Here is a 21,745-nt window from a genome sequence, read left to right on the forward strand (position 1 = left end):
GGACCACACCGACTCACTCACCAGGGACCACACCGACTCACTCACCAGGGACCACACCGACTCACTCACCGGAGACCACACCGACTCGCTCACCAGGGACCACACCGACTCACTCACCGGAGACCACACCGACTCGCTCACCAGGGACCACACCGACTCACTCACCGGGGACCACACCGACTCACTCACCAGGGACCACACCGACTCACTCACCAGGGACCACACCGACTCACTCACCGGGGACCACACCGACTCACTCACCAGGGACCACACCGACTCACTCACCAGGGACCACACCGACTCACTCACCAGGGACCACACCGACTCACTCACCAGGGACTACACCGACTCACTCACCAGGGACCACACCGACTCGCACACCAGGGACCACACCGACTCACTCACCAGGGACCACACCGACTCACTCACCAGGGACCACACCGACTCACTCACCAGGGACCACACCGACTCACTCACCAGGGACCACACCGACTCACTCACCAGGGACCACACCGACTCGCACACCAGGGACCACACCGACTCACTCACCAGGGACCACACCGACTCGCTCACCAGGGACCACACCGACTCACTCACCAGGGACCACACCGACTCACTCACCGGGGACCACACCGACTCACTCACCAGGGACCACACCGACTCGCACACCAGGGACCACACCGACTCACTCACCAGGGACCACACCGACTCGCTCACCAGGGACCACACCGACTCACTCACCAGGGACCACACCGACTCACTCACCAGGGACCACACCGACTCACTCACCAGGGACCACACCGACTCACTCACCGGGGACCACACCGACTCACTCACCAGGGACCACACCGACTCACTCACCAGGGACTACACCGACTCACTCACCAGGGACCACACCGACTCACTCACCAGGGACCACACCGACTCACTCACCAGGGACCACACCGACTCACTCACCAGGGACCACACCGACTCACTCACCAGGGACCACACCGACTCACTCACCAGGGACCACACCGACTCGCACACCAGGGACCACACCGACTCACTCACCAGGGACCACACCGACTCGCTCACCAGGGACCACACCGACTCACTCACCAGGGACCACACCGACTCACTCACCAGGGACCACACCGACTCACTCACCAGGGACCACACCGACTCGCTCACCAGGGACCACACCGACTCACTCACCAGGGACCACACCGACTCACTCACCAGGGACCACACCGACTCACTCACCAGGGACCACACCGACTCACTCACCGGGGACCACACCGACTCACTCACCAGGGACCACACCGACTCACTCACCAGGGACCACACCGACTCACTCACCAGGGACCACACCGAGTCACTCACCAGGGACCACACAGACTCACTCACCGGGGACCACACCGACTCACTCACCAGGGACCACACCGACTCACTCACCAGGGACCACACCGACTCACTCACCAGGGACCACACAGACTCACTCACCGGGGACCACACCGACTCACTCACCAGGGACCACACCGACTCACTCACCAGGGACCACACCGACTCACTCACCAGGGACCACACCGAGTCACTCACCAGGGACCACACAGACTCACTCACCGGGGACCACACCGACTCACTCACCAGGGACCACACAGACTCACTCACCGGGGACCACACCGACTCACTCACCAGGGACCACACCGACTCACTCACCAGGGACCACACCGACTCACTCACCAGGGACCACACCGACTCACTCACCAGGGACCACACAGACTCACTCACCGGGGACCACACCGACTCACTCACCAGGGACCACACCGACTCACTCACCAGGGACCACACAGACTCACTCACCGGGGACCACACCGACTCACTCACCAGGGACCACACCGACTCGCTCACCAGGGACGACACCGACTCACTCACCAGGGACCACACCGACTCACTCACCGGGGACCACACCGACTCACTCACCAGGGACCACACCGACTCGCACACCAGGGACCACACCGACTCACTCACCAGGGACCACACCGACTCGCTCACCAGGGACCACACCGACTCACTCACCAGGGACCACACCGACTCACTCACCAGGGACCACACCGACTCACTCACCAGGGACCACACCGACTCACTCACCAGGGACCACACCGACTCACTCACCAGGGACCACACCGACTCACTCACCAGGGACCACACCGACTCACTCACCAGGGACCACACCGACTCACTCACCGGGGACCACACCGACTCACTCACCAGGGACCACACCGACTCACTCACCAGGGACCACACCGACTCACTCACCATCAGGCGCAGAGGTCAGAGGCGGAAGAGGAGGAGGAGGAGGGGGGTATTGTAATTATATAATCGACTGGCTTTACTAGCCGGCTTCGTCCGAGACTTGGATTCTTATTCATATTCTTAGCTCTTTCGGTAAAGTCACGTTGAAGGGAAACAATAAAATAATAATATATATACCGAAAGAGCCAAGAATATGAACTACTGCAGTCACAAAAGCTTTAAATCAAAACTTGGATTCTTGTCTTGGATTAACACACGGCCTACGCGGAGGGTGGGGGGGATGCGTGACGTCAGCAGGCACACTGCGTGACGCTGCCGCATGCGGGTGACATCACAGATGTGACGTCACCACTCACATGCGCCCCGCCCCCCCAAATGCTTTTTGCATGGTGTAAAGTCTGGAAGCTATACCCAGATGCCAAATTTCAAGTTTGTTGCATGTCGGGAAGTACGCTAAGCATTTTGAACAGACATACATAATCACAAATTTCCCTTTTTTATATATAGACTAGCTGTACTACCCGGCTTCGCCCGGGACTTGGATTCACCACGCCCGGCCGCCTTCGTCTCCCCAGTGGCGATGTTCACACACCACAACAGTTACTCGTTTTGAGGCTGAGTCGACGTAGGGGAGGCCCAGGACCGGTTGAAAGAATCGTCCCCGGTGGTGGCCGTGAGCGGGAATCGAACTCGGGCCGCCGGGTTCGTAGCGCAGCGTAGCGCTAACCGCTACACTACAATGCGTGACGCTTCCACGTGTGAGGGTCACGTGATAGATGTGACGTCACAGCTCACTTGCCGTGCAAAAAATAAATGTATTATTGAGCTCCCCCCCCCCCCCCACAAAAAAACTAAAGTGTATTTTTATAATGTTTGCACGGTGTACAGTCTGGAAAGTACCCACATGGCAAATTTCCAGCTTGTTGCATGTCGGGAAGTACGCTAAACATTTTGAACAGCCACACATAATCACAACTTTGCCGTTTATATATATGCAGATGAGTAATCAGTTAATTAGTATGTGTTTCCTCTACAAGGAATTGTAATTGGCAGGTGTATTACTTAATAATACGCTTCCAGGCCGCACTAAAGGGTTAAGGCTAATATCTTTAATTATATTGGCAAGGTAGATGTTCCACGCTTTTACATTAACGAGGAAGGTACTACCCATGTCGGTGGTGGTGGGTGGAAATGTAGTTTTTGTAACTAAACGAATGGTGATAATTTATATCTGGCACGGTGGAAATGTGGACGTGGCGGCTATGGGCCCCGTGGGACGGCGGAGTTTGTGGCGGGGTTTGTGGAAGGCATCAAAGCAAACAAATCACGTGGGCGACGCTTTGACGTCACCCACGACGGGCGTGCGTGCGCTGACGCTTCCTCTCCTACGTCACGACGTCGCCGTTTGTCACTGGCCGCTCGGCGCTCTGGACTCGGTGCAGAGCAGCGACAGTTGGTGACGAAGCGCCCTAGTCGGGGTTGGGCCAGATCGTTGTTGTTGTTGTTGTTGGTATTGTTGGTATTGTTATTGTTGTTATTGTTGTTATTGTTGGTCTTGTTATTGTTCTAGTTATTGTTCTTGTTATTGTTGGTATTGTTATTGTTGTTATTGTTGTTGTTATTGTTGTTATTGTTGTTATTGTTGTTATTGTTGTTTATTGTTGTTGTATTGTTATTATTGTTATTATTATTGTTGTTAATATTGTTGTTATTGTTGTTTTTGTTATTATTGTTGTTATTGTTGTTATTGTTGTTATTGATATTATTATTGTTTTTATTGTTGTTATTGTTATTCATTTTGTTGTTGTTATTATTATTATTGTTGTTGTTGTTATTATTGTTGTTATGGTTATTATTGTTGTTGTTTTTTGTTATTGTTGTTATTGATATCATGTTTTTATTGTTGTTGTTGTTATTGTTGTTATTATTGTTATTATTTTTGTTGTTGTTATTATTGTTATGGTTATTATTGTTGTTATTGTTGTTGTTATTATTGTTGTTATTGTTGTTATTGTTGTTGTTATTGTTACTGTTGTTATTATTGTTGTTATTGTTGTTATTATTGTTGTTATTGTTGTTTTTGTTATTATTGTTGTTATTGTTATTATTGTTGTTATTGTTGTTAGTATTGTTATTGTTGTTGTTAGTATTGCTATTATTGTTGTTATTATTGTTGTTATTGTTGTTGTTATTGTTATTATTGTTGTTATTATTGTTATTATTGTTGTTATTATTGTTATTATTGTTGTTATTGTTATAATTATTGTTGTTATTGTTATTATTGTTGTTATTGTTGTTATTGTTGTTTTTGTTATTGTTGGTATTATTGTTGTTATTGTTATTGTTGTTATTATTGTTGTTGTTATTGTTGTTATTATCGTAATTGCGGTTGTTATTGTTATTATTGTTGTTATTGTTATTATTGTTGTAATTGTTATTGTTGTTGTTATTGATAATATTATTGTTGTTTTTATTGTTATTATTGTTGTTATTGTTATTATGCTCTTTTCCACCTACGTGACTTTACCGAAAGAACCAAAGAGTATGGATTCCTGCAGTCACGAAAGCTGTTATTAATTGTATTATTGATATGATTGTTATTATTGTCGTTATTATTGTTATTATTGTTGTTATTATTGTTGTTATTGTTGTTGTTAGTATTGTTATTATTTTTGTTGTTATTGTCGTTATTATTTTTGTTATTGTCGTTATTATCGTTGTTGTTGTTATTATTGACGATATATTGAGCTGCGGTTTGTGTTTTTTTTAATAACTTCGGCGCGTGGGCGTAAACCGGAGAAACTCCGGAGAAAACCGACGCTGCAACACCACAACAACACAACACAACAACACAACACAACAACAACACCACAACAACAACACCACAACAACAACACAACAACACCACAACAACACCACAACACCACAACAACACCACAACACCACAACAACACCACAACAACACCACAACACCACAACAACACCACCACCACAACACCACAACAACACAACAACACCACAACACAATAACACAACACAACAACACCACAACACCACCACAACACAACAACACCACAACAACACAACAACAACACCACAACACCACAACACCACCACCACCACAACAACACCACCACAACAACACCACCACAACACCACAACAACACAACACCACAACAACACCACAACAACACCACAACAACAACACAACAACACCACCACAACAACACAACACCACCACAACAACACAACAACAACACCACCACCACAACACCACAACAACACCACAACACCACCACAACAACACAACAAGACCACAACAACACCACAACAACACCACAACAACACCACAACAACACCACAACAACAACACAACACCACAACAACACCACAACAACACAACAACAACACCACAACACCACAACAACACAACACCACAACAACACCACAACAACACCACAACAACACAACAACACCACAACAACACCACAACACCACAACAACACCACAACAACACCACAACAACAACACAACACCACAACAACACCACAACAACACAACAACACCACAACACCACAACAACACAACACCACAACAACACCACAACACGACAACAACACCACAACACCACAACAACACAACAACACCACAACAACACCACAACAACACCACAACAACACCACCACAACAACACCACAACAACAACACCACAACAACACAACACCACAACAACACAACAACACCACAACACCACAACAACACAACACCACAACAACACCACAACACGACAACACCACCACAACACCACAACAACACCACCACAACACCACAACAACAACACCACAACAACACCACAACAACACCACCACAACAACACCACAACAACAACACCACAACAACACAACACCACAACAACACCACAACAACACCACAACACCACAACAACACCACCACCACAACAACACCACAACAACACAACACCAACACAACACCACCACAACAACACCACAACAACACCACCACAACAACACCACAACAACAACACCACAACAACACAACACCACAACAACACCACATCAACACCACAACAACACCATAACAACACCACAACACAACACCACAACAACACCACCACAACACCACAACAACACAACACCACAACAACAACACCACAACAACAACACCACCACCACAACAACACCACAACAACACAACACCACAACAACAACACCACCACACCACCACCACAACTACACAACAACACCACAACAACACCACAACAACACCACCACAACACCACCACCACAACACAACAACAACAACACCACAACAACAACAACAACACAACAACACCACCACAACAACACCACAACAACAACACCACAACACCACAACAACACATCACCACAACAACACCACAACAACACCACAACAACACAACACCACAACAACACCACAACAACACCACAACAACACCACCACAACACCACAACAACACAACACCACAACAATACCACCACCACCACAACAACACCACAACACCACAACAACACCACAACAACACCACAACAACAACACAACACCACAACAACAACACCACCACACCACCACCACAACTACACAACACCACAACAACACCACAACAACACCACCACAACACCACCACAACACCAGCACAACAACACCACAACAACAACAACACAACAACAACACCACCACAACACCACCACAACAACAACACCACAACACCACCACAACACCACCACAACAACACCACCACAACACCACAACAACACCACCACAACAACAACACCACCACAACACCACCACAACAACAACACCACCACAACACCACCACAACAACACCACCACAACACCACAACAACACCACCACAACAACAACACCACCACAACACCACCACAACAACAACACCACAACAACACCACAACACAACAACACCACCACAACACAACGACGCCACGCGAGGACTCCCCGCCCCCTGGGAACCTGCGTGCCTGCTGCCCGGCACGGCCACGCGCTAGTCCCTAGCCCACCCTGGTCCCTAGCCCACCCTGGTCCCTAGCCCACCCTGGTCCCTAGCGCACGCGGCGCCCCTCGAGGCGACTTCACCGCTGCCTTCGCTGCGAACGCTCGGCCGGCCGGCCGGCGATCAACGACGGTCGGCGGATAGCGAGTGAGCCAGCGAGCCACTGAGCCAGCGAGCCAGCGAGTGAGTGAGCGAGACGGCGAGCCACTGAGCCACTGAGCTAGCGAGCGAGTGAGTGAGCGAGCGAGCGAGCCACTGAGCCACTGAGCTAGCGAGTGAGCCAGCGAACCACTGAGCTAGCGAGCCACTGAGCCAGCGAGCCAGCGAGCCACTGAGCCAGCGAGCCAGCGAGCCAGCGAGCTAGCGAGCCAGCGAGCCACTGAGCCAGCGAGCCAGTGAGCTAGCGAGCCAGCGAGTGAGTGAGTGAGACAGCAAGCCACTGAGCCACTGAGCTAGCGAGTGAGCCAGCGAGCCACTGAGCCAGCTAGCGAGTGAGCTCGCTTCAGCGGCCGTCCGGAACGGCTTCTTCCTCCTTCCGATATTGGGAAGCATCTGAAAGCTATGCGCTCTTAAATCATCACCGAGATTGAAAACTCGCTTCTTGAGAATTGATTGGCGTATTTAGTGTCGGTGTCCTCCACCCACCCCCCAACCTTTGCAGCTCCGCTTAGCACGGTTGGCTCGTACGGTGCGAAAGACGAACAACGTACATACACAGCACGGCCGCTGACTACACACATATCATTCATATATCATTCTGCGGTTGAGAGGAGGGTAAGACGCACGCCCCAGACCGTGCGTGCCGCACGCCCCGGGTGGCCAGTCGGCGCGGTGGTTCGCGGTTCGAATCAGGCGGGCCGCCCCGGTTATTACTGCCGCGTGCGTGCGCGTGTGGTAACCCTGGTGGTAGCGGGTAACGCCGCGCTGCGCAACGAACCCGGCCACCCGAGTTCGACTCCCGCTCACGGCCACCGACACTGGTGATAGAGATTGTCTGAACTGGTTCTGAGCCTCCCCTAGGTCGACTCAGCCTCAAATGAGAGCCTGGTGCGGTGTGCAAACACCGCCGCCGGGGAGACAAAGGCGGCCGGGCGTAGATCTGGCTGAGTCGACCTAGGGGAGGCCCAGGAACGGTTAAGATAATCGCTGCTGGTGTTGGCCGTGAGCGGGAATCGAACTCGGGTCGCCAGGTTCGTAGTGCAGCGTAGCGCTAACCGCTACACTACCGCTCACACACATGGACACACATCACTATCACACACACATCACCATCACACACACATCACTATCACACACACATCACCATCACACACACACATTACCATCACACACACATATTACCATCACACACACACACATCACACACATCACACACACATCACATCACACACACATCACCATCACACACACATCACCATCACACACATCACACACATCACACATCACACACACATCACATCACCATCACACATCACCATCACACACATCACACACATCACATCACCATCACACACATCACACACACATCACACACATCACATCACCATCACACACATCACACACACACATCACCATCACACATCACATCACCATCACACATCACCATCACACACACATCACCATCACACATCACATCACCATCACACACACACACATCACCATCACACACACATACATCACACACATCACACACACATCACACACATCACCATCACACACACGTCACACACACACACATCACCATCACACATCACATCACCATCACATACACATCACACACACATCACACACACATCACACACACACATATCACCATCACACACACATCACACACATCACACACACACATCACCATCACACACACATCACACACACATCACACACATCACACACACACACATCACACATACATCACCATCACACACACATCACACACATCACACACACACCACCATCACACACACATCACACACACATCACATCACCATCACACACACATCACACACACACATCACACACATCACACACATCACCATCACACACACACACACATCACACACACACACATCACACACATCACACACACACACATCACACACATCACACACATCACATCACCATCACACACATCACACACACACACATCACACACATCACACACACACACATCACACACATCACACACACACACATCACATTAACATCACACACACACATCACACACATCACACACATCACACACACATCACACACACATATCATCCACATTGCTCTTGGTGCAGCAGCAGAGAGAGAGACAATGACGGGAAGTGGCCTTCACACCACGTGGTACGGGGAACATCAAAACCGCGGATCTTTGATGTTCGTTCAGCCGCCCTTGATCATCGGAAGAGCCAAACGTTGTAAACCCACAGCGAGCAATTCCACAGAAATGCGGTCTCCATCGAGATGATTTTAAAGTGCATTGCTCCAGTGGCTTGGAAGTTTGGCCAATTTCCGACCATGGCTGCTGCTGCCGCTGCTGATGACAAAACCAACGATCGAACAGCTGCACGTGGACTGGCAGGATGGAGGTGGCGAGGCGGGGGGGCAAGTGCCAGCCACGTGGCTTCGCTTCCCGCACCAGAGAGTCGAGCCGCTGTCTCCTCCCAGCCCCGCTCCGTGTGCGTGCGGGGCTTGCTCGAGTGGCTGGCTCGCCACCACCTGGGCTGGCTCGCCACCACCTGGGCTGGCTCGCCACCACCTGGGCTGCCTCGAGTGGCTGGCTCGCCACCACCTGGGCTGGCTCGCCACCACCTGGGCTGGCTCGCCACTACCTGGGCTGGCTCGCCACTACCTGGGCTGGCTCGCCACCACCTGGGCTGGCTCGCCACCACCTGGGCTGGCTCGCCACCACCTGGGCTGGCTCGCCACCACCTGGGCTGGCTCGCCACCACCTGGGCTGGCTCGCCACCACCTGGGCTGGCTCGCCACCACCTGGGCTGGCTCGCCACCACCTGGGCTGGCTCGCCATTCGGCCTGGCTCGCCACTCACAGCCAAAGGGAATCTCAACATCGGTGCAAACTAAAAATCAAATAAACCTCGCGTCCTTGATTTCTCACCGCCCCATCGCCTGCCTCGCAGAGCATCGAGACTCCTCTTCGAGAGGACTTCGCTGCGTAAATAACAAGGGACGCGGTACACGGGCACTGTCAGCCTCCACTGGGAACAACTTCCACTCTACATGGAGCAGCACTGCCCATAGACTCAGCACTGTCCATAGACTCAACACTGCCCATAGACTCAGCACTGCACCACAGACACAACACTGCCCATAAACTCAGCACTGCCCATAGACTCAGCACTGTCCATATACTCAGCACTGCCCATAGACTCAGCACTGCACCATAGACTCAACACTGCCCATACACTCAACACTACCCATAGACTCAACACTGCCCAAAGACTCAACACTGGTCCATAGACTCAACACTACCCATAGACTCAACACTGCACCATAGACTCAACACTGCCCATAGACTCAACACTGCCCATAGACTCAACACTGCCCATAGACTCAACACTGCCCATAGACTCAACAATGCCCAAGACTCAACACTGCCCATAGACTCAACACTGCCCATAGACTCAACACTGCCCATAGACTCAACACTGCCCATAGACTCAACACTGCCCATAGACTCAACACTGCCCATAGACTCAACACTACCCATAGACTCAACACTGCACCATAGACTCAACACTGCACCATAGACTCAACACTGCCCATAGACTCAACACTACCCATAGACTCAACACTGCACCATAGACTCAACACTGCCCATAGACTCAACACTGCCCATAGACTCAACACTGCCCATAGACTCAACACTGCCCATAGACTCAACACTGCCCATAGACTCAACACTGCCCATAGACTCAACACTGCCCATAGACTCAACACTGCCCATAGACTCAACACTGCCCATAGACTTAACACTGCCCATAGACTCAACACTGCCCATAGACTCAACACTGCCCATAGACTCAACACTGCCCATAGACTCAACACTGCCCATAGACTCAACACTGCTGGTGTCCTCCTGTGACACCACCACACCGGTGGTGACCTGTGACAGTGACACCACCACCGGTGTGGTGGTGTCACTCTCACAGGTCACCACCACACGGTGGTGACCTCCTGTGACAGTGACATCACCACACTGGTGGTGACCTCCTGTGAACGACGTCACGGAATCTTGAACGTCCGCCGTGCAGCGGAGGGCGTGACTTATGTTGTTGTGTTTTTATGGTTAATACTCCCACACACGCCGCAGTATTACCCAGGGCGGCCTTTGGGTTTCAAACCGTTGAACCTTGGGTCATGGTAATGTGCAGTGTTGGTGATGTGTGTGTGGGTGATGGTGAAATGTGATGTTGGTAATGTTGGTGGTGACGTGTGTGTGATGGTGAAGTGTGATCTTTGTGATGTGTGTGTGGGTGATGGTGATGATTTTGGTGACATTGATGTTGGTGATGGTAGTGACGCGTGTGTGTGTGTGATGGTGACGTTTGATGTTGTTGATAGTGATGGTGTTGGTAACAGTGATGTTGGTGATGGTGGTGATGGTGTTGATGGTATTGACGTGTGTGTGAAGGTTCACGCGTGATGTTGGTAATGGTGATGATGTTGGTGATGGTAATAATGTTGGTGATGATGATGATGATGTTGGTGATGGTCGCAGATTGCTGCTGCTGCTGCTGCAGACGAGCAGCGGAAGAGGAATTCGTTCGAAGCGACGGGGAACACTTCGATGAGCGGCTGGCCTCGCAATGTCAGGTAAAGGAGCGAGCTCACTCGTCACAATCCATGCACCGATGAACCCATTCACTCATTCACTCACCCCACTCACCGTCCGCTCACCAACCGTTGGGTGTTCTCCGCCCTGTCCACGGTCCGGGGCGGGAGATTCTTTTGTTTAATGATATTGGTCGCGAAAGCCTTCGAGTTAAAAAATAAAAAGTCATCGTTCGCAAAGCGACTCCACTGGCAAGGCGACCGACGGTGGTCGCCTGGCTGGTGCTCGCCCGCAAGTACTGGGGTCGAGAGCACGAGTCCACCGTCTTCCCCTGCACGGTGTCCACGCCGTAGCCTGTGCACCCCCCCCCCCGCCCTCCCTCCCTCCCTCCTCTTCCACCACCACGTGCACCGGCACCTGCGCCCGCGCCGACTCGAACAGCGTGTGTCCGCAGGCAACTTGACCGTGACTCTGCTCAACACCACGATGCTCCTCGTCCAAGTCAGCTACATCAGTGATTTCACGTGCTACCACAAAGAGGTGAGAGTCCCTCCTCGTGGGGGCAGACTCGTCATGCACGCACGCACACAAAGACAAAGATCCCCCGTGTAGCCTTGACAGACGGTAGGAGCGAGTGCTGTTAGCGAGCACCTATGAAGGCCGGCACGGCACACGAGGGGGTGGGTGACCAGCACCACGCCCGGCGGCCGCCTTTGTCTCTCTCGTGGCGAAGTCTTTTTCACATCGTACCAGGTACTCATTTGAGGCGAAGCCGACCTAGGGACAGGGCCCAGGGTCGGTTCAGATAATTGGTCACTGCGTGTTGGTGGCGCATTAGCGGGAATCGAACTCGGACCGCCGGGTTCGCAGTGCCAGCGTGGCTAGCCGCTACGCCACCGCTACCGCACGTACGACCCCTCCTGCAAAGGCAATCAATAAAAACTTGAAATACGGAGACTCCTCTACTTACTGAACATTCAACTCACGAACTTTCAGAGACACGAACAGACTTCTCTGTACGTCCAGTTTGCCTGTTCGGACCGAGTTCGTAAGTTCAACCACCGCGCAATAGATGGCGGTGGTGGCATCTACATCTGCAAAACGTGAAGAACCAGTGGCATCTACATTTACAGAACATGAAGAGCCAGTGGCATCTACATCTTCAGAACGTGAAGAGCCAGTGGCATCTACATCTGCAGGAGATTATAAAACTTTTAACGCCATTCCCTGTGTTTAGTGTACACGCCATAGAACGCATTTGCAATCAACAGGGGTAAAGAACGAACCGACGTACGAGCAGACCTCTGGACGCCAACTCGTCCGTAGGTAGCGACGTCCCTGTAGAGTCAGGAGGCTCAGCGACGGCGGGCAAAGCGAGCGTCAGTTAAACCGACAGGGAGCGGCGACGCCTCCGCCGAATCGAGCGTCGTTTGTCGTTCCAGCCGGGCGTCGCCTCCAACGGCTACTGCAGGTTCATCTGCTCCAACATGACGAGGGACGCGCTGGCGACGGGCTTTCGGGACGGCTTCGTGCTCGACGTCTCCCGCGGCGTCAATCTCTCGGAGGTCTTCTGCATGGTGAGAACCGGGCCGCCGTCGGCAAAGCCCGCGGCGCTAAGCGGCGATAAGCGGCGCTAAGCGGCAGCTAAGCGGCGATAAGCGGCGCTAAGTGGCAGCTAAGTGGCAGCTAAGCAGCGCTAAGCGGCAGCTAAGCGGCGCTAAGCGGCGATAAGCGGCGCTAAGTGGCAGCTAAGTGGCAGCTAAGCGGCGCTAAGCGGCAGCTAAGCGGCGCTAAGCGGCAGCTAAGCGGTAGCTAAGCGACAGCTAAGCGGCGCTAAGCGGTAGCTAAGCGACAGCTAAGCGGTAGCTAAGCGGTAGCTAAGCGGCGCTAAGCGGTAGCTAAGCGGTAGCTAAGCAACAGCTAAGCGGCGCTAAGCGACAGCTAAGCGACAGCTAAGCGGTAGCTAAGCGGTAGCTAAGCGGCAGCGGGCCGGGGCGGCCTTTCACGGCCGCTCTTTCCTAATGGAGAGGGGTGAATGATTTTTGTTGTTGCTGCTGCTCTTGTTTTGATGGGCTCGATCGCGCACAACGCGGAACGCGCCGTCAAAAAACCACGTCACCGACCCGACGTAGCGGGGTCTGTTTTGTTTGTTGTTCCTGTTGTTGCGTAAACAAAACGTGCCAATTAGTGACTCATTCAGCACTCACCCGTTACATCCACACGACCTAACCCCAGACAAACCAATTTAAACAACAATTAACGGGGGGGGGGGCCCTTTTGGCACCACATTCTGCTCTCCTGTACCGCGTGGTTTTCATAACGTGAAATTGGATACAGGAGGCGAGGAATGCGTTACGGAACACATGTCTTATAAAGCGGATGCGACTGAGATATAACACAGTCGAGTGAACGGAGCTACGTCACGCGAGGTAGGAACGAGTGGCCGTACGGCCGCCGCGGCTTAGCGTCATCGCATACGTTGGGATGCTGCTGGATGCTTCGAGGCGCTACCCACGAGCCTCGGTCTTTGCCCGGCCTGCGTCCGCGTCTCGCGTGTCATCGCGGACTGTGCCTTAACCACTATACTATATGTTACTTATTGTAACGCGATTTTTCCGTCACGCGGTGCGTCTTCAGGAACGCTACCGCGTTCTAGGAGAACAGCGTGCACATTGGGACGCATTCGGTCGCAACATCGCATTGTCACGCATGGGGACAGCTGCCACCAATGCGGGTGGGGGGGGGGGGGGTGGGGGTCTCCTTGGTTAGAAACACCGCAGGGGATCGGAGCGGTTGAGAAGAGAGGCGATCCCGGCAAGGCCGTGTACGTTGGGGGTAACGTGCGGCCACCGGGCCGGGGAGTAAGTACAACAACAGCGACAACAAAAGGTAACACAACAACAACAAGTTAATTCGTAAAATGAATCGTGGCGCTCCCAAGGCATTTGTGGGGGCACGGGGGGGGGGGGCTTGTGATGATCGCGAACTCCCGCGGACAGGGACGCAACAGAAGCCACGCATGACCATGATTTTGTTCTCCCTCGGTTCATCGCTTTCTTTCAGATCGATGGCGGCCAAGTGACACATTTCAGTGAGTAGAGATTTTGTCTTCTAACCGCTTGCTTCCGATTCACGAGGCTCACAGTCGTCGTGGTCGTCGTTAATCCGTTGCTCGATGCAGGCCGCCCAAAGGCATCAACGCTTCTCGCCGTGACGCATCCTGGCCTCACCCGCTGACTTCTCTTACACCGTGCACCCCCGGTCTCTAGTACCCTGGTCTCTAGTCCCCATGGTCTCTAGTCTCCCAGTCTCTAGTCACCCCGGTCTCTAGTCCCCCGGTCTCTAGTCCCCTGGTCTCTAGTCCCGTGGTCTCTAGTCCCATGGTCTCTAGTCCCGTGGTCTCTAGCCCCCATGGTCTCTAGTCACCATGGTCTCTAGTCCCCGTGGTCTCTAGTCACCCGGTCTCTAGTCCCCATGGTCTCTAGTCCCCCGGTCTCTAGTCACCTGGTCTCTAGTCCCCATGGTCTCTAGTCACCCGGTCTCTAGTACCCATGGTCTCCAGTCCCCGTGGTCTCTAGTCCCCCCGGTCTCTAGTCACCCCGGTCTCTAGTCCCGTGGTCTCTAGTCCCCTGGTCTCTAGTCACCCCGGTCTCTAGTCACCTGGTCTCTAGTCCCCATGGTCTCTAGTCCCCGTGGTCCCTAGTCCCCGTGGTCTCTAGTCCCCGTGGTCTCTAGTCACCCGGTCTCTAGTCACCGTGGTCTCTAGTCCCCCCGGTCTCTAGTCACCATGGTCTCTAGTCCCATGGTCTCTAGTCCCCTGGTCTCTAGTCACCCCGGTCTCTAGTCCCCGTGGTCTCTAGTCCCCCGGTCTCTAGTACCGATGGTCTCTAGTCCCCCGGTCTCTAGTCCCCCGGTCTCTAGTCACCTGGTCTCTAGTCCCCCGGTCTCTAGTCACCTGGTCTCTAGTCCCCATGGTCTCTAGTCACCTGGTCTCTAGTCCCCATGGTCTCTAGTCCCCGTGGTCTCTAGTCCCCGTGGTCTCTAGTCACCATGGTCTCTAGTCCCCCGGTCTCTAGTCACCTGGTCTCTAGTCCCCCGGTCTCTAGTCCCCCGGTCTCTAGTCTCCCGGTCTCTAGTCCCCCCGGTCTCTAGTCCCCATGGTCTCTAGTCTCCCGGTCTCTAGTCCCCATGGTCTCTAGTCCCGTGGTCTCTAGTCCCGTGGTCTCTAGTCTCCCGGTCTCTAGTCCCCGTGGTCTCTAGTCTCCCGGTCTCTAGTCCCCAGGGTCTCTAGTCCCCGTGGTCTCTAGTCTCCCGGTCTCTAGTCCCCAGGGTCTCTAGTCCCCGTGGTCTCTAGTCTCCCAGTCTCTAGTCACCCGGTCTCTAGTCCCCATGGTCTCTAGTCCCCTGGTCTCTAGTCCCCATGGTCTCTAGTCCCCATGGTCTCTAGTACCCATGGTCTCTAGTCCCGTGGTCTCTAGTCCCCGTGGTCTCTAGTCACCCGGTCTCTAGTCCCCCGGTCTCTAGTCCCCCAGTCTCTAGTCCCCCGGTCTCTAGTCTCCCGGTCTCTAGTCTCCCGGTCTCTAGTCCCCATGGTCTCTAGTCCCGTGGTCTCTAGTCCCGTGGTCTCTAGTCTCCCGGTCTCTAGTCCCCGTGGTCTCTAGTCTCCCGGTCTCTAGTCCCCAGGGTCTCTAGCCCCCGTGGTCTCTAGTCTCCCGGTCTCTAGTCCCCAGGGTCTCTAGTCCCCGTGGTCTCTAGTCTCCCAGTCTCTAGTCACCCGGTCTCTAGTCCCCATGGTCTCTAGTCCCCTGGTCTCTAGTCCCCATGGTCTCTAGTCCCCATGGTCTCTAGTACCCATGGTCTCTAGTCCCGTGGTCTCTAGTCCCCGTGGTCTCTAGTCACCCAGTCTCTAGTCCCCCGGTCTCTAGTCCCCCGGTCTCTAGTCACCTGGTCTCTAGTCCCCGTGGTCTCTAGTCACCTGGTCTCTAGTCCCCTAGTCTCTAGTCCCGTGGTCTCTAGTACCCATGGTCTCTAGTCCCCCGGTCTCTAGTCCCCCGGTCTCTAGTCCCGTGGTCTCTAGTCCCCCGGTCTCTAGTCACCCGGTCTCTAGTCCCCCGGTCTCTAGTCACCCGGTCTCTAGTCCCCGTGGTCTCTAGTCCCCCAGTCTCTAGTCCCCATGGTCTCTAGTCCCCATGGTCTCTAGTCCCCCGGTCTCTAGTCCCCGTGGTCTCTAGTCCCCCGGTCTCTAGTCCCCTGGTCTCTAGTCACCCGGTCTCTAGTCCCCCGGTCTCTAGTCACCCGGTCTCTAGTCCCCGTGGTCTCTAGTCCCCCAGTCTCTAGTCCCCATGGTCTCTAGTCCCCCGGTCTCTAGTCCCCGTGGTCTCTAGTCCCCCAGTCTCTAGTCCCCCGGTCTCTAGTCCCCATGGTCTCTAGTCCCCCGGTCTCTAGTCCCCGTGGTCTCTAGTCCCCCGGTCTCTAGTCCCCTGGTCTCTAGTCCCCATGGTCTCTAGTACCCATGGTCCCCAGTCCCCCCAGTCTCTAGTCACCCCGGTCTCTAGTCCCCCGGTCTCTAGTCCCCTGGTCTCTAGTCACCTGGTCTCTAGTCCCGTGGTCTCTAGTCCCGTGGTCTCTAGTCCCCGTGGTCTCTAGTCCCGTGGTCTCTAGTCCCCCCAGTCTCTAGTCCCCGTGGTCTCTAGTCTCCCGGTCTCTAGTCCCCGTGGTCTCTAGTCACCCGGTCTCTAGTCCCCCATGGTCTCTAGTCACCATGGTCTCTAGTCACCATGGTCTCTAGTCACCTGGTCTCTAGTCACCATGGTCTCTAGTCACCATGGTCTCTAGTCACCATGGTCTCTAGTCACCTGGTCTCTAGTCACCCGGTCTCTAGTCCCCATGGTCTCTAGTCCCGTGGTCTCTAGTCACCCGGTCTCTAGTCACCCGGTCTCTAGTCCCGTGGTCTCTAGTACCCGTGGTCTCTAGTCTCCCGGTCTCTAGTCCCCGTGGTCTCTAGTCCCGTGGTCTCTAGTCCCGTGGTCTCTAGTCCCGTGGTCTCTAGTCCCGTGGTCTCTAGTCCCCGTGCTACAAACCCGGTGGCCCGAGTTCGATTCCCGCTCATGGCCACTAACACCGGCGGCGTGGCGCTGGCCACCCACCCCCCCGTGTGCCGTGCCGGCCTTCACAGGGTGCTGCTACTCGCTAACAGCACTTGCCCCTACAGTCTGTTACAGGCTACACGGGGGATCTTTGTCTTCGTGGTCCTTCTTCATGGCACCTAAAGAGGCCACTAGAGAGACAGAGTTTGATTATGAGAGTTGGAGACCTCACGTTCTTACAGCGCGGGGCCTGATGGCAATTGTGTTTTTAAATTATTCCTGATAAGCCATTTTTTTTAAATCGGGCATAGGACAGCAGCTGTTGAGTGATAGACGTGACGTCACCAAGTGTCGCTGGCACCACTGCATTGTGGGTCACGCACGACCGCTTGAGGTGGGCAGCTCGCTCCTGAAAGAAAGTCTACATAGCTCAGAGGCCTTCACCCGGTAAAGGTTACACCAATAAGTTTAGTTTTACTTGCATGGTTTTTTTTTTAAGTTCTTTATTTACCTTCCCTATACTTTGCACTCCTACCACGTTGTTTGTGTCGTGTTTGTTGTTGTGGCGTTCTGACACCCGTGCCCCGACTGGACATCTGTGAACAAAAGAGCTTTGTAGCTCCTTCTTTGGTTCTTTCGGTAAAGCCACAACACCATTAGAACCTGTCGGGACGACAGAGCTACATTGTAGCTCTGTCGTCCCGACAGTTCTGTTCCTTTCACCTGAAGAAGGCCACTTGTGTTGTGGCCGAAACGTCGTGAGAATTTTATTGCTTTATTTTATTATTTTCTTCTCATTCTACGTGCTGGTGACTTTACCGAAAGAACCAAAGAAGATGAATCCGTGCAGTCACGAAAGCTTTAAATCGAAGCTTTATAGCTCATCGGCTTCCTCAACCAGTGTAAATGCCGTTGGCGATTCTGAGCTCACGGGCGGTGGCCACGCGTTTCCGCGTCACTTGCTCCGGTGCGACGTCACAACAACAACGACCGCCGTTCGCTGCTACGTGGCGGCAGACGTCACCGCGGCGCTTGTGCCAGGCTAGGTGCCTGACGGCGCGCGCAGACCCGTGCCCGCGTCCCCTAACGGCGCGCTCTGTTCTCCACGCAGACTCCGTCACCGTGGCCACGCCGCCGACGGACATGCAAGGTGCCAGACGCGCTCGGCACGTTCGCCCAAACCAAACGGAGCCACGACGGGGGCCTATCGCCACGTGCGGATTCGCAGGAGCAGGCAAAGAGAACCAGTGGTTCTTCATCTGGGGTGCACGAGATGCCCTTTCTGAGAACCAAAAGCGGTGCAGGCAGCAGTGATGGTGAAGAACCACAGTGGTGGTGAAGAACCACTCCTCTAATGCGCGATGTTGATTCTAAATGTGGAGGGGAAACCCCGAGGACTCGGAGAAGCATTCACACGACAGCAGAGAGAGAGAGAGAGAGACACAGACTCCAAATATATACAGCAGGCATCAGGGTCGGGATGGAACCCACGACCTCCTGTATACCAGGCGAGGTAGTCAACATCTCCTAGCCACCGTGGTGTCAGGGTCAGGATGGAACCCACGACCTCCTGTGCACCAGGCGAGGTAGTTAACATCTCCTTGCCACTGTAGTGTCAGGGTCAGGATGGAACCCACGACCTCCTGTGTACCAGGCGAGGTAGTTAACATCTCCTAGCCACTGTAGTGTCAGGGTCAGGATGGAACCCACGACCTCCTGTTCACCAGGCGAGGTAGTCAACATCTCCTAGCTATCGTTGTGTCAGGGTCAGGATGGAACCCACGACCTCCTGTGTACCAGGCGAGGTAGTCAACATCTCCTAGCTATCGTTGTGTCAGGGTCAGGATGGAACCCACGACCTCCTGTGTACCAGGCGAGGTAGTCAACATCTCCTCGTCACTGCGACGCCCAAAAAACGAATCAAAGCTCCGCCCAGTAGCTGCTACTGCGTTGGCAGTGGCGCACGGAAATTATGATAGATGACGTTGCAGGTAACGGCCCTGCTTCACGCGTACATAGAGAAGCTGTAGAGGTGGAGCGCATTGGGCTTGATGAGAATGTGTTTTGTTAAAAAGCATAGGAATAGTGACACTAATAGTGGCTATTGAGTAGCAAACCCTTCGATAATCGACAAAGATGACTAAAACAATGGGAAATAACAACCTTGTTTGAAGCGAAATTAATATTGCCAACTGCTGCTGGCACATTGCGTTGAGGGCTACCCATAATGCAAGTCGCCAAAAAAAGCAACACTCTAGAATGTTTGAGTTTGCGACCTGATGCTGACTACTCGGGCGATGTCCGCTCACCGCTCACTGCGCTCCCCCCCCCCGCCCCACAGAGCACAGCACCCTGGTCACCTCGCCGCCGCAAACCAGGAGTATGACGTCCACCGCACGCCGGGTCGACGCGGCGCAAGCTCCCTCGCATCTCGCGTAGCGGGGGAAATTAAAAAAACACCCGCCCCGATCATTTCCATCGCCACGGCGATCACCACAGCTCAGTGGGCGTCGATGATGATGCGCGTGACGTCACGGCGACCAGCTCAGTGGGCGTCGATGATGATGCGCGTGACGTCACGGCGACCAGCTCAGTGGGCGTCGATGATGATGCGCGTGACGTCACGGCGACCTTGCTCAGTGGGCGTCGATGATGATGCGCGTGACGTCACGGCGACCAGCTCAGTGGGCGTCGATGATGATGCGCGTGACGTCACGGCGACCAGCTCAGTGGGCGTCGATGATGATGCGCGTGACGTCACGGCGACCAGCTCAGTGGGCGTCGATGATGATGCGCGTGACGTCACGGCGACCAGCTCAGTGGGCGTCGATGATGATGCGCGTGACGTCACGGCGACCAGCTCAGTGGGCGTCGATGATGATGCGCGTGACGTCACGGCGACCAGCTCAGTGGGCGTCGATGATGATGCGCGTGACGTCACGGCGACCAGCTCAGTGGGCGTCGATGATGATGCGCGTGACGTCATCGTCACATGTCCATCGCTCATTCGATCCCATCTTCCGGCGTGGCAGCTGAAAACGACGTTTCAAAAACACCGCCCGCTACGCCACCGCTCCTCACGCGACACTTACGGACGCACTCTCATGCTTGTGCAAATTTTTGTACTATTTTTTGTTAGTGAACTATGTTTTATTTTACCAGGTAAGGCCCACTGAGCTATATAGCTCTCTCTTTAGCTCAACGGAGTGGCTCATATCATGTGGGCATTAAATAGCAGCCAAATACTCTGAATGCACATTGAATCTAGACGTGAAGGGGAAAAACCACCCGGAAAGAAAGTCCACGTGATCACAGGGAGAACACGCACACGCCAAATTTACAGGCGACAGGCTCGGGATTGAACTCACGACCTCCTGCATACCAGGCGAGGGAGTTAACATCTACTAGCCACTGCGGCACCCTATAACCGCACGTAAAGCCACACTCACGTTACTTAATAAACGAAAACGTTAATAACACGAACATGCGACTCACCTCAGCCACAGCCCGGCCGAATGCATGGGGCGTTGACGT

At 53.6% G+C, this 21,745-nt stretch overlaps 1 protein-coding gene across 1 annotated transcript in view; it reads left to right on the top strand.

Moving 5' to 3' along the window:
* LOC116953502 (uncharacterized) overlaps positions 1-21,745 on the top strand; it is a 51,614-nt gene that overhangs the window by 26,962 nt on the left and 2,907 nt on the right. The window contains exons 2-7 of the mRNA XM_032973759.2: positions 12,072-12,166; positions 12,580-12,665; positions 13,568-13,702; positions 15,189-15,216; positions 19,323-19,361; positions 20,553-20,591. Of these exons, the coding sequence (XP_032829650.1) occupies positions 12,160-12,166; positions 12,580-12,665; positions 13,568-13,702; positions 15,189-15,216; positions 19,323-19,361; positions 20,553-20,591 (334 nt within the window). The 5' untranslated portion in view covers positions 12,072-12,159. The remainder of the gene's footprint in view (positions 1-12,071; positions 12,167-12,579; positions 12,666-13,567; positions 13,703-15,188; positions 15,217-19,322; positions 19,362-20,552; positions 20,592-21,745) is intronic.

Source organism: Petromyzon marinus, chromosome 52 (assembly GCF_048934315.1).
Source record: "Petromyzon marinus isolate PM22_M1 ecotype Great Lakes invasive population chromosome 52, UKy_Petmar_22M1.pri1.0, whole genome shotgun sequence".
Classification (NCBI taxonomy): domain Eukaryota; kingdom Metazoa; phylum Chordata; class Hyperoartia; order Petromyzontiformes; family Petromyzontidae; genus Petromyzon; species Petromyzon marinus.